This window comes from Mustela nivalis (genome assembly GCF_964662115.1).
Source record: "Mustela nivalis genome assembly, chromosome: 5".
Lineage (NCBI taxonomy): Eukaryota > Metazoa > Chordata > Mammalia > Carnivora > Mustelidae > Mustela > Mustela nivalis.
The window spans coordinates 79,886,192-79,904,588 of NC_139024.1; the positions used below are offsets into that span (position 1 = coordinate 79,886,192).

Below are 18,397 nucleotides of genomic sequence, written 5' to 3' on the forward strand. Positions count from 1 at the left end.
TCTATTTTGCGTCTCTTTCTCTCTCTAAAAGAATGTTTAATATATTTGAGTTAGCTTGACACATATAAATTGTAGATTATATTTCAGATATAAAACAAGTGAAATTGAAATATAAAGTATATGTAAATATTCTACATGTCTTAAAGTGCTGAAGAGATATTTTGATAAATGGCATTCATCTTTTTACTTGATAAAAAAGATCACCCAAATAACCTGAAACAATTTTTTATTTGCCATTTTTAGATATGATAGTAAATTCTCAAGTCATAAGCAACTGTATACTTAGTAGCATGTGCTGTGATTAACATATATTGTACAGAGAACACTAAGCCATCCTTTCATTAATTCTTTCTTACAACACATGTATATACTTTTGTTGAGAGTTGTTCTGAAACTTGGTTTCAGAAGCACGGAGTAACGATGGTCAAGACCATGAACTCTAGTGCCAGGCTTGGTCATTCAAATTGCAGCTTTCCCTTTTTTTGGCTTTGTGTGAACATAATGAGGGATGATAACCTTTCCCACCTCAGAAGCTTGGTTAAAATATTAAGTGACTTAAATGTAGACATGCAGAAAAGTCACTGGAATACACTGAATGCTATATAAGCATCAGCTATTACTACTTGGCCAAAATCATTTATGCAGTTCAGTCTTTGGGAAGTTATATGGCTGAAAGCCACTTAAACATCCTCATTCCTGGCATCCCTGAACTTGGATGTTCTCACTAAATGATTATGTTTTCATGGAGGTCATCATCCCAGTGTGGACAGTAATATAAACACAGAGGATGTTGTTCAGATTTTATGGTTTATGTATGAATATTTACTTTTAATATAGTTAGCACGTTACAGATAACTTGGAGTGAAATCTCTCTATATTCTTTATATCTTGAAATTTTATCAGTTCACGGTATAAATGTGTTTTGTTGCAAGACCTATAAAAGAGGAAGATGTTTAGGACAGAGGGAGGAAGGCAAGAAAGCAAAGAAGGAAAGGAAAGGAGGGAAGGGAGAGGAAGAAGGAAGCTCAAGGAGAAAAGGAGCTGCCTCAAGGTATTTGATTTGTGGTCCACTTTACTGAAATGCATGTCGCCTGTGATTGTAATTAGTTCTGTGATTACTTTATGTAAATACATGTGCATTCCCTAGTGAAAAGTCTTTTTTTTTTTAAGATTTTATTTATTTATTTGACAGAGAGAGAGAGATCACAAGTAGGCAGAGCAGCAGACAGAGGGAGAGAAGGAAGAAGGCTCTCCACTGAGCAGAGAGCCCAATGCAGGGCTGTATCCCAGGACCCTGAGATCATGACCTGAGCCAAAGGCAAAGGCTTAACCCACTGATCCACCCAGGCACGACCCTAGTGAAAAGTCTTCTTTATGATTTTTTTTTAAGTGTAAAAAATTTTATTCAACCAGCACAAAACCAATAAGTTGATTTTACCACCCACTCCCCACCCCCAGTATGGGATTCTAAACAGTCATTGATAAACTGAGTATATCCTGTAGAAAGAGTTTGGAAAGGCCTCGGGAAATTTTTTTAAAGGTTTACATATTTAAATTTTCCATGTTTCCTGAGGAATCCAGAAATATTTACAAATATCCACTGGTTTCTTCTTCTTTCCTGCTGATTTCCTTGTTAAGAGCTTTAATGAAAAGAAGCCCAAAATGTATCTTAAGAAAGTTGTACATAAATCTTCTTCCCACCATTAATATAAGACATGCCTCATTTTACAAATGTTTCTCAATTACATTATTCCTGAACTATAACAGTGGCATAGCTCTTACTGTTGAAGATAATTGTGGTTCTTTTATGTTTTTAACCTTGTACGATTAGTCCTGTGCTAAAACAGGGTTATTTTACCTGTAAACTACCACAAATAGATACAAGAGCTACTTTACATATAAATGTCCCTTCAGAACTGAATACTATTGTGTGCTGATTTGCGGCAGAGTCTGTATGAAGGGAGAGAAAACTAATAAATGCTCTGTTGTGAACCAGTAATTAGATTCTCAATGTGGTATAGAGTACTCACAGGAGGTTTGTTCTCAGCCTCATAAATTTGACCATATCTTTCCATTCTAATGCTATTAAGTGACTTAGAGACATGACTAACAGTAAAATAAGCTCCTAAACCAGGCCGGCAAGCAAGTAAGACGGAAATTATGCAGTGATGACTGCCATTCATTTAAGAATTGGCTGTCCCATTTGCTCTTATATATCAGGCGAACAGCAAATGGAGGGCTGGCTGTTAAACTGTGAATTCAGGGTCACATGGCTTCATACCTCTTGTGCAATTTGCTAAACTTAAAGATTATTAAAGATTTTCACTTGGTTCACTGCAGAAACCATGTAATACCTGTGGTGTTATATAAATATTTGGAAGAAAGTATTGTTTCCAATCAATTTATTTCTCATTCTTACTGAATTACCTGAGTCCTGCTACATTCATTGCTTCTCAAACTAATGTATATCCAGTGCCACAGGAAGGCTTATTAAAAATAGATTTATGGTGCCCCCTCCCAGGGTTTCTGATTCTGTAGTTTTGGGAGTCTGATCATTTGCACTTCATGCACTTCCGCAGGTGATGCTGATGCTGCTAACTTGTTATCTGTCCACACTTTGAGAATCACTGACCTCAAACCATGAAACCTCTTGCTCAACAGGATTCCTTAAAAAAAAAATTAAAAAAAAAAAAAAAAAAAGCTAAGAAAATAGATATCCAGATTTGGCTGTCACCATTGTTTAGGAAACCCTGTTCTAATTTACTACATCAAGTATATTGAGGGAAACATTTCCTCTTTTGGGAATTCTGATGGAGCTCCTTTCCTAAAATCTAACAAACATTGTATCAAATGGAGCATATCAAAACCCCATCTCAAATGGGGTTTCATTTATATGAGGGAAAACTCTAGTTAAGTGAAACAAATAGGAGAACCCTCTCATAATCCCAGAAAAATATGTGACACAAATTACTGTCCTTATTCTGATATTTAATGAAGATTTTTTTTAATTTTTGTTTTTATTTTTCTATTATAACCCCTAAAAAAAAAAAAAAAAAAAGATAGTTGCCATTTTCCATGGGTCTCATTTTTCTTCAACAGCACTGCCTTGTAGTGACTAAAATTAGGACCAAAGTTACAGTACACCTCTCTCACTCCACTCTATTTTGTTAGCAGATGAAATTTTCAGTGATCATCTCAAGTTTATATCTAGTCCATGGCTCCTTGTTTTATATTAGGAGGGCTTGACTCTTTCACCTTGATTCTGTGGGTCTACTGCCTAGCCCTTACACTGGATGTAGGATTGCAAGGCGTCTTCTCTCACTTCTATTTTACTCCTCTTTTATCTTGAATGCCATGTTTTCTGCACTGTGCTTTACCTCAGAACTCTGAGTCATGCTTTCTGCCTCCCCCCCACCCAACTTTATTGAGATGTAATTGACCTACAACATTGTGTAAGATTTAAGACATGATGATTTGCTGCATTTACATATTGTGAAAGGAGTTAACACAGTAGGGTAGTTGGCACTTCTGTCACCTCACATAGTTACCATTTCTTTTTTGTGGGGAGAACATTTGAGATCTACTCTTTTGTAGCAGCTTTCAAGTATATAATATACCATTATTAACTACAGTCACCATGCTGTGTATTAGATAGTCAGAACTTAATCATCTGATAACTGGAAGTATGTATGTACTCTCTGACAAACATCTCCCCATCTTCTACACCCTTTTTTCCGCCTTGCCCTCCAGGCAAGCCACCAGTATGCTATTTCTCTGAGTTCAGCCTTTATAGATTCCACATATAATGATATCACATAGTACTTGTCTTCCCTTGTGAGTTTTATTTTTTAAGCACAAGGTACTACTGTCTCAGTCTTTTTGTTAGACCTAGTTCTTCTGAATAGGTCTACTCAGTCCTTTGCTACAAAGGGTGATTCCCATATGGATGATAACCTTCAAGATTTTGACCAGTCACAGAAGAAAAGGATGGTATATATGCCATACATAAATAGATCCTATTGGGGACAGTCTGTTTTGGCTAAAGCTGAATTTAAGGTCTTTAAAAAACCTAAATGATAATTTCCTCTGTAGTTTTATACAGTTGTCTTTCTGCATATCTGATACTTTCACTGATTTTAATCCTCAGATTGATGGAAAGGATTTGTCTGCTATTTTGTGCAGTACTCACAGTATTCTTTTCTCCTTCCTTTTCTTTTTGGAGAAGAAGTGGAAGTTATTACTTGATCCTTTCCTGTGTATCATCAAATACTACTCAACTCTGTGGACACTTTTCCAGAGTTACACTTCAAAAACAAGTGTTATTATGAGTCACTGACCACAGCTGTCTCATTTATTTATGTATTCCAAGTGCCTTGTGCAACTTGGCATGTACTACATAGGCACTCAATAAATATTTGTTGAATAAATGAATTGACATTTTTAAAGGTCAGAATTATAGAAGAGGTTGCTTTCTGAAAGTTTATAATTTAGAAAGTTTCAACTGTGTTGAAGTGTGTGTATGTGTTTGTGTGTGTGTGTGTGTGTGCATGTAATATCTTTAAATAGCATCCAGTAGTGTGAGAGTGGCCACAATGGACAAGATAAATTATGTTTCCTGTTAGTTATTATATGTTGTATTTTAAAGAGGAAATGCCGGGGCGCCTGGGTGGCTCAGTGGGCTAAGCCGCTGCCTTTGGCTCGGGTCATGATCTCAGGGTCCTGGGATCGAGCCCCGCATCGGGCTCCCTGCTCCACAGGAAGCCTGCTTCCCTCTCTCTCTCTCTCTGCCTGCCTCTCTGCCTACTTGTGATCTCCGTCTTTCAAATAAATAAATTAAAAAAAAAAAAAGAGGAAATGCCTCCCAGATTATTTCAGTTTGATATTTTTTAAGCTCTTCTAACAGAAAAGTATTTAATTTTGTAACATATTGATATTCTGAGGATGATTGTTATTAATACAGGCATTGAATTATTTATGATAGTGTAAGAATTAAAACGGGTCTATTAAAACGTAGTATCATATAATAGGATATGTGAAAATATTTTAAGACCTCTTACTGTGAATGAAAAATGAAAAGGTGCTTTCAGTAAAGTTACCATAATATAGGAGTGGGAAACTACAGACACATCCATTCACTTACATTTTTTCTATGGCTGCTCTTATTCTATGTCTGTCGTTCATGAGTGAATGAATGAGTGAATGACCTTTGAGCAGAAATTCTGCTTTTAAACATTTACCCTGAGGAAGTAAGTCATGTATACAAATAAGTATGTTCAGGGAGGTTCATTCCACTGCTGTTTATAATATCAAGATGGTATTTCAATTCAATTTCAAAGACTAGGAGTCTGGCTAAGTTCTGGTATATCTACACACTGGGATACTATGTAGCTTTTTTTAAGAAGATGTTACAGAAATGTGTATGTTTATATCAAACAGAGATCAGCAAAAGATCACACTCTGGCCAAATTCATCCTGAGGACCTTTTTCTTTTTTACTACCAGAGCTAAGAATGGTTTTTACATTTTAAGGGATTAGAAAAGAAAAAAATCAAAACCCATGAGAGAGTATGTAGCTGGTACTTATAATCTGACCCTTTACAGAAAATGTTTGCTGAACTATGATATGGAATGCTGTGTTTGATGTAGATCAAATTGCTGCAGATGGATTTAACACATTACAAAATATTGTATATGGAATGCTGCCATTTTTTTCTTTTTTTTTTTTAATTTTTTATTTTTTATAAACATATATTTTTATCCCCAGGGATACAGGTCTGTGAATCACCAGGCTTACACACTTCACAACACTCACCAAAGCACATACCCTCCCCAATGTCCATAATCCCACCCCCTTCTCCCAAACCCCCTCCCCCCAGCAACCCTCAGTTTGTTTTGTGAGATTAAGAGTCACTTATGATTTGTCTCCCTCCCAATCCCATCTTGTTTCATTTATTCTTCTCATACCCACTTAAGCCCCCATGTTGCATCACCACTTCCTCATATCAGGGAGATCATATGATAGTTGTCTTTCTTGCTGCAGATGGATTTAACACATTACAAAATATTGTATATGGAATGCTGCCATTTTTTTCAAAAATAATACCATTTAAAAGGATAGATACTTAAGATGTTAACTATTGTTGAATTTAGGTGGATAGGATTAATCGGACTCTTCTTTGCCTGTTTGTCTATGGTTTTTCAGTAATGAGAGTATATTCACTGTATAATAAATAAGAAAAATTAAAAATTTAATTTTGGTGTTAGGGTAAAAAGAATGGGGAATGAGAAGGAACTTTGGAGTTCTCAGGTGCAAAGGTATAGTTCTCCATTCTGCAGATATGTCAGCTGAGGCTAAGAAGTTAAATCAACTTGTTTAAGGAGGCACAAATGTAAAACAAAAATAGCACTGCTGCCAAATTGTTGTTCAGCAACATCACCATTTGATAACTTAAAATGTTTATCTTTCAGCTGGCATAGTTATGAACTCTGTGCCCAAAGACAATCGAAAGGTGTGCTTTATATGATAAAGGAGGGTTATGCAGAAATCAGAACCACCAGATTAATGGGATTAGATGTAGGACCAGATGGGTTTACATTCGCATTTTGCATTTTTTTAAAAAAGCAAACAAAACCTATGTGGAATTTGGTATTTAGTTCACTTAGCAAATTTGCAAACTATGACTGCTAAGTAATGTACTACTTCACTGCCTTTTCACACCTGTAGAGTTAATAGTTCAAATTCAGTCACCTGAGACCAAAAAAAGGGCACATTTGTGGAAGCTCATGCCCTTCACCGTAAGATAAACACGAAAGAGACATTTGACTTATCCTCAGGCTCTGATACAGACAACTGTTTACAGAATTAGTCAGCAGTTTAGAAGGAGAGCAAATACACTAAAACATTGAAAAGTCTTCACTGTAATGAACTGATAGCTAATAACAGAAGGAAGCTGTATGACTATAGAAAGCAGACATAAAAGCTCAGCAGTTTGGGGACCATTTAGTGTATGGACAAAAATGGCTAATATCCTTCAATTATTCCTGGGGGAGCCACTATCTCATAGCAAAGAACAATCATGATGGTAACTATTATTGCTCTTTAAAAAGCACGTGTGCCCTTAATCACACTGAATCATCTTGTGATTTGGGAAAACAACTCCCCATTCACATATTTAGAAACTGAGGCACAGAGTGGGCTAAGAGAGTGCTCAAGCTCTTACAGCTCTGTCAGCAGATGGCAGGGAACACGATCTCTTCGTCCCAACCCAGTGGCCGCCTGTGATGCAGAGGCTGAATCAGCAAGACAGGATCCCTGTACATTTCACTAAATCAAAAGAACAGATCAACATGTTCTTAAAGTCAATACAAATAAAAAGGTTAAACTATAAATATTTTGATGTGCTTTAGAGGTGAGATTTGGTATCTAGAAAAATCCCTGTCATGGAATGTCTTATAACTAAAAAATGCCAAGGAATCACAATATGCTTGGATAGATGAGGCTGTCATTTTCTTCTTATCTTTCTATTGAGCAAAGGTTACCAAGCTGGGATTTTGTATATTTTAAATAAGTTGTGATATTTACTTGCAAATGTAATAGTAAACAGAGCAGTCCCTGTTTTAACACTATGATAGCACATACCAGCAACCTTTATGGGTTCCACACATTCTATTGGAATTCATAGCCAGATAGGGTAGATGTTTTTTATAATTTCTTGTCTCTTTAGCAAGTATTATGTTTTCTTTAAAAAGGTGTTTTATTTTGGTGTGAACTGTGTGTTCATGCACTACATGGCATACTTAATATTAAATATTATTAGCTATAAACTGTGTATTTTTCAAAACTTCATGTAGGCAAATTGCCCATTTTTTTTAAAAAGATTTTATTTATTTATTTGACAGAGAGATCACAAGTAGGCAGAGAGGCAGGCAGAGAGAGAGGGAAGCAGACTCTCCACTGAGCAGAGCGCTCCAATGTTGGGCTCGATCCTAGGACACTGAGATCATAACCTGACCTGAAGGCAGAGGCTTAACCCACTGAGCCACCCAGGCACCCCAGAAATTGCCCATTTTTTAAACCTAAACTGAGAAAGAAGGAGCAGCTCAGCAGCCCATCTCTGAGCACTGTCTAATGGCTTGGACTAATATGCTGTTATTTATTGTTCATTGATGTTTTATAGGTTTGATAGCTAAAGTAATACAATATATGGTACACCTAAGGATAATTCTAAGGGCAAGAGCTGTTAGAACTTCCATGTTGAACATATGTTAGAAGAGGGACCTATAACTTCCTATCATCATACTATTTACTTTGTCCAATCCCCATAATGCACCATTTATCTGTACAATAAATATACTTTCTTCTTGAGAAACAGTTTTTTAAAGGACCCTAATTATTTCTCAGGATCTTTCCTCTATCACACAGCCAGTATAATATTTTTTGGTATTGTCATTTATCTTTACCCCTTTCAATTCAGAGAGTCCCATAACCAGTGAGAACTGCTGCATTTCTCCCTGCCCCATTCATCAAGACCCTGATTCAGAAATTCTTACACTTGTTGTAAATGAAAGGCACTAAGGTGGTTAAGTGTTGGGACTTCATTGACCCAATGATGTGCCCTTTTAACCAACCCTTCACCTTCTGTCCCTGATATTTAAGATTAATGAATTTGTCTTATTTCGTCTGTTCTTTCTTACCATATTCTAGGTCCTATTAATCTACCTCTTTACCCTGCTGTCTGTCAGGCTCCTTCCTCTCCCCTTGTGCTTTATCTCCTATCCTCCACCACATTAATGCAGGGTGTGCACAAACAGGTACATACCTACCCCCAAATAAACACCCACTTGCACCCACATAAGTGCTACCTCTCCGATCTTACCTTGCTCCCGAAAAGTAACTCAATCTCTCACTTTGTCTTATTCCCATAATTACAGCCTAAATCACCCAATTTAGCCTCTACTTGTATGTTAGTTCATATTACTGTTTTATGGTGTATATTTTATGTTTATATAGTTTTATATGTCTGGCTTGCCTTCTTGGCCATAAGCTCCTTGAGATGAAGGATCCTTTTTTTTTTTTTTTCCCTATGTGTCTCTCTTATAGCCTTTATCACATTGGGAAATATGTAGTTAAGTGCTTCTTAAGTCTTAGATCCAGATCCTGTGGAGCAGAAAAGTACCACAGAAAGTATCTTGTCTACTGCCTGCATTGTACATAACAGAAAATTGGAGAAGTGAAATGACCCATCTTCCCTGTGACAGAATCAAAAAGTAGCACATCCTGAACGAAAACCTAGGTCTCCTGACTTCCTATGCAACATGCTTGTTACCAGGCCACTTTGACTCTGGCTTGTGCTCTGGGAAAACGTAGGACTAGGTCCAGGAGTAAGTGGCAGTGTTTCCTACCTTCAAACAACAGCCTAAAATTCTCCTTGGGATTTCTCCCCATTTTTCATCTTGCTCTCTTAACTTTATAATATATTACCTATTCGGGAGCTTGGGAATGAAATTGGAGCCCTCAGGAAAAAAGTCAGTACCAAAATGCAATTTTATTAATTCACTTATCAACATTTATTATTTTGACTAGGGGACACTATAAAAGCAAACTTAAAAAAAACTCACTGTTAATTTTCTCATGAGAATAAATATTTTTAAAAAGCTAGCTAGGTCAAAAATGCCTATTCAGTAGGGCATTCTATATCCAGATTTTAAAATTATACTTACCAGGGTTTGTTTTATTTTTTCCATTTCACTTATTAACTGTGTGCTCTCATACATTAGAAAATCCAGTCTGAGTTAGGTAGCATTGATTCTTTTTCATTTTGACTCATGGTTACTGACAGGTGGGCGTGCATATCCTTTGTATTTTGAATAATCCAGTGGGGAGATCTTAATGCTTTAATTTTTCAGGAAAATGAAGAACATTCTTTTCATATAATTGCCTGAAGACTAAAAACTGAACTACACTGAATCATAAAGAAGAAAAACAAAACAACTGACAAAAGTATTCATCTAATTTATAAATTCAAAAAATGAAGTTCATAATGCAATTTGACAAATACAACAGATAATACATATTTTTTTAGAAAAACCTCAGTTTGGGTTTTAATTAATCGCAGAGAGAATGCAAAGATTAGAAAAAGGCAATGAAAGTTGTGTGCACATGTACATACAGGAGACTCACAGGGGAAAGTCTCTCTGGATCAAAAGAATTACCTGTGTGTGGGATGGCATGAAGCTACCATTCCTTTGGCTACAGCTAGTATGGAACTATCCCACATCAGAGCATTTACTCAGGGGAATAGGACCTCTGTGAACCTCAGTTTCATCTATATACTGAGATTATAGAACTAGATGACCCCTGATTTCCCTTTCACCTCTAAATTTCTCCTGGATTAACTATTTTTATATATCCTTATTCGAACATTTAAACCTTTAGCAGTTCAGCTCCAAATTAAAAAGCCAGAGTAGCTCAATAAGTACTTATTGGTTGAATGATTAAATCTGGCCCATAAAATGTGTGTTAATCAACTCAGCTAACAATATATAGGTTATTTCAGTTATTTTCAGCCAAAGATATTTATCATATCTGTGGCATCTTGTGCTGAAAGCTTTATGTAGTGAGAATGAGTAATAGCAAAACGCTGCTTATACTAATAGGGAATTAGTGTTTGATCTTTTCACAGTAAAGTTTTCAGCATAAGCATTTGAAGGAAGACTTTGATATTGATTGTGAGCTTCAAATTTAAGCATGTCTGAACTGAAACGGGTTCTTTCCAGAGCCAGAGCCCTCTGTTCTTATTCCTTTCCTCTTTCCTTACTCTTTGCTCTGGCATGTAAATATTCCTGTACAGTTCTTCAGGGATCTGCAAACTAGAAAGGCAAGAAAAAAAATAAAAAATAAAAAAAGTCATACATCTTGTTTACAGCCTTGTCTAATCCTATCTGTGAGGGTAAAGTAAAAAGAGAAATGTTTTTATCTGATAGGTTCTAAAATCCCAAGTTTTTAAAACATTGATCAAAAACAGCAATAAGACTGATGATGTTCCTTAAATGTAATGAAAAGATGTAGTTTTGGTGCAGTTATTTTGAAATTCTTAACTTGAGACCATAAAACTTTTTTTTTTTTCAATGTAAACCTGTTAGCTTCATGCTTGAAGGATTATTTTAGAAGCTATTTTATCATATTTTTCCACCCTTTTTTCAGCAGATTATATTAGTTTTGATTTTTTGCTATAGATAGAATCTCTATGATGCAGGATCTTTTTGAAGATTCCTTTTGGGTCCTAAGATGTCTGCCCATCTCAAATTGATGGGTGCAAGTTGCACAAAAAAACTAATTTTAATGATCTTTTTTAAAAAGAAAATATCTTCTATTTCAGCATGGATTGCATTTTATTGACTGTCATTTTTCTTCTTGCTCTCTTTGTAAAATCCTCCCCACCAAATATAAGTATCAGTAAACCCTGGAAACCAAGACTGACTAAGAATTTGGTGGCAAATTAACACTTCCTATCTTTATAAAAATGATAATAATTTTGGGTTTTTGCCAGTCTCATTTTAGTACTAGCTCTGTGACTTCTGAATACTAGTTTTTCTATAAATCAAAAATAGAAATTACCAGCCCCCATCTCCCATTTTGTTGGGGAATCCAAGATCCAGAAAAGTTAGGTGATGCACCCAGGCCCCACACTGAAACCATAGCAGAGCCTGTGCTAGTATTCAGGTGCTACCCAAGTCCAGTGCTACCTCCAGCTCACCAGTTTGCACCAAAGAGCCATTTAAGTATGCTTTTTGTGATCATTTGCCTTTCAGCACATTGTCCAGGATGTGCTACTTAGAACTTAACTGTTCTTTAGAATAATTGGTGACATTTCTCCTTCATTCTCTTAATAGTATTAATTTAGCAAGCTAGTTTGGAATTTTATTACATACTCACCATTTTAGGTAGAAAGATGTTCTCTTTGAGAATCTGGATTCCTCCTCCCGGTAACCTCTCTCCGTATCTCAGGAGGAGATAACAAATCAAACATTAAGAATCAGGATTGACTCAGGCTCACATATGATTTCATTTAAAGCATCAACATGCATTAATGGTTTCACCCAAAACTATTTTGTAGTTGTGCCCAAGGTTGAGACTTTATAATATTTGACATAGTTAATTATTTTCCAACCATATAAACTAATAGAATAGGATGGAGTACTTTACAAGCACTTGAATATTCAATGGCTTCTCATTAAAGTGCCTCAGGTGTATTTATTAATATTGGATTGATTCATTCACTTATTAAATGAACATTTAATGAGTACCAGCTACTTTCCTGGATACTAGATAGACATATACAGCAACAAAGAAGACAGTCCATGCCGTGTGAAGCTTACAACTAGTGGGATTGTCAAAAATAAATAATTAGTTAATTTAGGATGTGATAAATAGTGGAGCAGAAACTAACAAGATGACATGATGAACATAAATAATATGGCTTAACTCTACATGGGGTTGTTAAGAAAGACCTCTCATAAAAGGGGACATGGAAGCAGATTCCTGAAGCTAAGAATGAATGAGGCATTCAGAGAACTAGAAAATCAGCAAAGACAGACTAGGGAGCCTCAAGATAGAAAGGTCAACTGAGAATATAAATGTCCTCCCATACACAACTCATAGGAATACTGTGGTGATAGCAATAAATTTAAATACAAAATGGCCTAGTGTGGAAAAACAACAACAACAAAAAAGCCTAATCTGGATATTACGATATGTGTAAGCAATGAAGAGAAATGGAAGTCTTTTTCTCTATTTTAGAAAGAAAAGAAAATTACTTGGGTATACAAGAGAGTCACACAAGGAAGCATTCAGAGACCCATATCTTGCTTCCTGTAATCCAATGTTGCCTGTGTGATGCCTGTTGTCAGTGTAGGAGTTCACAGAAGGGGAAGATCTCTTTGCATCTTTGAAGTTGGGACTTAGCCAGAGCCTAAGGAATGAGTGAATTTGGCTTGACCAGCAGTGGCAGTAAAGGGTGTTTCAGGGTGAGAGAACTATGTAAGTATACTAAGGTGGCACCACCAAAACAAACAAACAAACAAAAAAGTAATTATGCAAAAAGAGATGTGAACTAAGCTTATTGTGGTAATCAGTTCACAGTGTATACATGAATCAGATCATTGTGTTGTACACAATGTTACATGTCAATTATATCTCAAGAAAGCTGGGAGGAAAATTTTTTTTTTTTAAAGATAACTAAAGTGGACTGAACTTGAATGAGTGCTTGCGAGACCATGATGGCTGGAGCTGGAGCCAGAGTCAGTCTTTTGAGAATGGAAGATACTAGATTGGTCTGATTCATAGAAGTCATTGAAGAGTCAGTATATCAGGTTTTTATGGTTTTTTGGTTTTTTGTTTTTTTGTGTTTAGTATATCAGTTTTAACCTGATGTTTTAGACAAGAGGGAATCATTATGTTTCTTGAACAAAAAAAATTGTGCAGTAAAAGAAGAAATTTAGTAATATAGATACAGATGAATAGAGACAGGAGGGAAAATCCTGGAGAATGGGATACTAGGTAGGAAGAGGACTTTTTTTTTTTTCTTTTAATGCTATCTCTGTACTCAGTGTTGAAAATGAAGACTATGTTCATATCCTGGAAAGGGAATGGGCTGTATATAGGACTTTTGGGGAAAATGAACATTGACACTTGATGACTAAAGAGTGATAAATCAGTAGTCAAAATGCTTGCTCTCTCAAGCCCCAGAGACTGGCCAAACAGTCAGTGATGGAACTGGGCAAGTTTGACTGGAATAGTAAGTGATTATTTCATCATGGACATGTTACGTCTCAGACGACAAGATACCCAAATTGTGATGTGAGCACACATGTAGAAGTACAGAACCAGTGCTAACATGGAAAGTTGAATTAAGAAATGCATATAGGTGATGAGAACTGAGGACTTAGCTCTTGAGAATGAATACTATGACAAGAGTATGTGTAATAGGGTCACAGTACACGCACATACACATACACACACACACACCACCACCACCACCACCACCACTACTACCACCACCCCCGAGTAGAAGGTACCAAAACAGCAGTGGGATGAAAGCCAAGACAAGAATTTCAGGCAGTAAATAGGGAAAGTTCTTAGGGAAATAGTGCTATCATTATCCCCATAATGATACAACTAACCTTTTAATGTGGTGACTACATGTCCTAAGGTCTTTCGATATAAAAAAACACATTCCCCTCCACAACCTTTAACATAACAAATGCTCTTGTTATCCCCACTTTATAGATGAGAAAGCTTAGCACAGAGAGTAAGCAATTTGTCCAAAATTACCCAATTTGAAAAAGTTGGAACTGAGATTCAAACACAGGCATTGTGTTTTTCAAAGCCTGCCTCCTTAACCTCCCACGCCATATGGTTATAATATCCACGATGGTATTTTAATTGCTTCGTTTGACTTCCATCTTATGTAAGTTTCTTGAAAAGGAGTTAATTAATTAACAGTTTAAAAAGTAGAAACTAGGAAGTCAACAGATGGCTGGGCTGTGATTGGATAGTCACTTTCAGTAGAAGAGAACTTGGAATTCTCTAGGGTAAGGGAGACAAAGGGAGGAATATATCTTTTGGTCTATTTTTTCTTCTCCTCTCCTTACATATACTGTTAGTTGTTGAAATGGGAAAATTGTCCAGTTTAAAGAGAATGGGGAAAAAAATGATACCTCTGTTTTCTAGTGCTTTTTCTATGGTATAAATGTCTGTGTCTTTGTTTGTATGCCAGGAATGTTAGTCTAAATTATCAACCAAAAATTTACATGAAAATTCATTACTTTCTTAATTTTCATTAATAGATGAGAGAATGAAAAAGAGTAAGGTTTTGAAATAGTGTCAACATTGGCATTACTGGAGTGTGTTCAGTCTGGAAGCCCAAGTGCCTGGATTTGTCTGTGGGGAGGCTCAGGACTTAGAGCAGGAGTTATGGACTGGAACCCTTTCCTCTAGAGAAACAACACAAGACTTCTTCGACAGTAGGTTTAAAGAATACTTTCCCACTGACTGGGAGAGAACTTTGTTTCCATTTTCCATGCTTTTCAGGGTTTCCCCAGCCTTTCTCACAGCTCCATTGTTTAAAGAGGAGGCAAGTGGAAATAGTTGAGTTCCTAGTACACCATGCTCATTCCTACAGGAGAAGGGGTAAGGCACTTGCTTGCTGTCTCAGCTATCACAAGGAAAGCTATACCAGGTCTTCCTTCAATGGGACTGTGAATGGATGTCATCCAATTACTCTTCCTGAAGCACAATCTGCTCAAGTGAACTGGCTGTTTAAAAACTTTCAATCTTTTCCCATTTTAACAGAGTAAAATTCTTAGCTTCATATGTATGACCTTCCATGATTCGGGCCCATGCTGTATATTTCCAACTTGGTTACAAGTATTCCTCTCTTTTTTGGCCAGGCGAGCTGACCTATTCCATTTTGCCTACGTGCCCCCTCTTGCCTGTGTCTGTGTTTACACTGATGCCTCCAGGGATGCCTCCTCCCCTTCCCACTCTAATCTCTAGTATCACTGGCCCCTGACATGCTGCACAGCCTCCTCATCCAAATGTTCTCTCCACCGTGCAGCCTTACCAAGCTCACAGAACTCCCAGATGATTTTATTGCCAGTCCTCGTTTTATCTACATTCTAGATATTTATGTGCATATATTATCTTCCTTATACATTCTGGGCATAATTTGTACCTAATTTAACTTTATATCTTCCATTTCACCTACATTTAACATCAGAGGACGTTTAACTGCAAAGAGCTGAGGGGATATATAGGTTACTTGTAATAAATCATCTTTTTAAAACTTCTTTCTCTGGGTCCTAATAAAAGTAAAGCTGGAAGAGGACCAGTTCTTCCAATTTTCAGTCCAGGACTTACCCCTAACAGCATTGGTTCTGCCCCTGGCTTGCATTTTGGAATCACCTGACATCACCTGTGGTGCTTTAAAAAATTCTAATCAGGGAGCTCCAACCCGTAGAATTTAGAATCTTAGGAGTGCAACCCAGACATCAGCATTATTCAGATCTCCCAACATGATTCTAATTGTGCAACCAAGATTGGTAATGAATTCCCCACAGCATGAGGGCCCCTAGACCATTCTTGCTTTGCTAGGTAATTCTGTTAATTTGAGACACTTTTTAATCTTTTCATATGAAGAAAATTTTAAAGTCGGAAGGTGCTAAATGTGAGACGGTAGTATAACACTTTCTGTTTTGCTTGCAGCAGGAACTTACGTAACTGTTTAAACTTTTCAGATATTTCGAAAGAAAGCGGTGGAACTTGGGGTAAAATTGCTACCTGCGTTTCATACTCCTTCTGGAATACCTTGGGCATTGCTGAATATAAAAAGGTAAAACTCTTCATTTTAACAACATATTTTTGAAGTTGGAATATGCAGTACTGTGCTTTAACTGGATGGATGATTTCTTGCATGATGTCAGTGACTGATACCATTGGCAGTCTTGGCATCTGTCTTTTCCAGTGTTCCTTGGCCTTAGATGGTCCCTGTCATAGGACAGCATGACCCCAACAGGGTCATCCAAGCCAAACATGATTTGAGGTTTTCTATTTCATGGTGATGCTACATTTTGTTTCTCTGTAGACCCCATTATCTTTAAAATTGTCATCAAAGCATTTCACTTCCAAAGAATCCAGTTCCTAAGAGCACTTACTTCAGTTAAGCTGCTGACAGGATATTGCAGAGCTAGAACCATGGACTAATCAGATCTCCCATGTAAGGAGCTGGCGTGACAGACACCGGGAGCACCTGGGCTGCCCCGCCCACAGTTGTAAAGGACGGAAGGGAATTGCCCTGCTGACCCAGATCAACAGACCTTCTCAGGCCATCTGGGTGGAGAATCCTGTTATGCCAAGTCCATGGGAATTTTACTCCAAGTAAACCTAGGCTAAACAGACTTTCTGGTATTTTCCCAGGGAGTAGTTTGAATTTTCATGATACCTGGAACATTTCATCAATATACCATTTTACCTTAATCTTCGTTTTTAACTCCATCTTTACCGTAAGTAATTAATTGCTTATGTACCTCCTTGTGGTGGTGGTGGTGGTGCTGCTGCTGCTGATGATGATATGATGGTTTTATCATCATAAAATATGAATCTTTGTTCTAGGCTCTGTGCATGTATTACCACATTCAATCTCACAATAACCCAAGAAGGCCATTATCTCCATTTTACTAATGGAAACTAATAAGGAACTTGTTTTGAAGGGAAATTAAGTAATTTGCCCAACATCATACTGTATGTAAGTGGTAGAGATAGAATATGTACTTAGACATTTATACACACATTGATACATAGGCACAAATTAAACATCTTTCTTGGTTTAGAAATGCCAAGAGGGGGCGCCTGGGTGGCTCAGTGGGTTAAGCCGCTGCCTTCGGCTCAGGTCATGATCTCAGGGTCCTGGGATGGAGGCCCGCATCGGGCTCTCTGCTCAGCAGGGAGCCTGCTTCCCTCTCTCTCTCTCTGCCTGCCTCTCCATCTACTTGTGATTTCTCTCTGTCAAATAAATAAAATCTTTAAAAAATAATAAAAAAAAAAGAAATGCCAAGAGGATGTACAGGGTAGTTTGGCAGGATTAATGTCCATTTATTTTTAATTATTTATTTTAGTGACTTTCTTTCCTAAAATTCATCTTAAACAATCATGAAATTACTTATTTGGTTAATAAATCAGTTAAATGTCATTCTTTGTTTCCATTTGTGGATTTATATATCAATACCTTGAAATCACCCTGTTATGTGTGTGTGTGTGTGTGAGAGAGAGAGAGAGTTTGGGCCAGGGGTGTCATTGAGCAGTGAGGCAGGCAGAGAGCACACAGCTAGGCCAATGTGAACCTGAGGTAGTTCTCTATTATATGATGTGCTGTCTCGGGATCGATTTTTCCCTTTAGGGATCCTGTGGTTTTCTCTGTCACCCTGAAGGTCAGAGCATACGCTGCAGGGACTTAAAGCAGGAGCGGGTCTCTGCTAGGCCTGGAGGCAGTATTGTGTTTGTTTGGAAGCCCAGGATGGTTCATGTAGATCACCTATAATACCATCCATGACTTTGGACTTTGTATTTTTCTGTTTAAAGATTTTTTATTTATTTATTTGACAGACAGAGATTACAAGTAGGCAGAGAGGCAGGCAGAGAGAGAGGAAGGGAAGCAGGCTCTCCGCTGAGCAGAGAGCCCGATGCAGGCCTCCATCCCAGGACCCTGGGATCATGACCTGAGCCAAAGGCAGAGGCTTTAACCCACTGAGCCACCCAGGCGCCCTGGACATTGTATTATAGACCATGTTCTGACCTAGAAATTACTCTGCTACCTGAAATGAGACCTGCTTACGAAAACACT

The 18,397-nt window shown here is 37.2% G+C and overlaps 1 protein-coding gene across 2 annotated transcripts in view; it reads left to right on the forward strand.

Annotated features, from left to right (window-relative positions):
• MAN1A1 (mannosidase alpha class 1A member 1) overlaps positions 1–18,397 on the forward strand; it is a 176,560-nt gene that overhangs the window by 88,320 nt on the left and 69,843 nt on the right. For both annotated transcript variants that reach the window (XM_082730955.1, XM_082730954.1), the window contains exon 6: positions 16,296–16,390. In XM_082730955.1, coding sequence (XP_082587081.1) covers positions 16,296–16,390 — 95 coding nt within the window. The remainder of the gene's footprint in view (positions 1–16,295; positions 16,391–18,397) is intronic.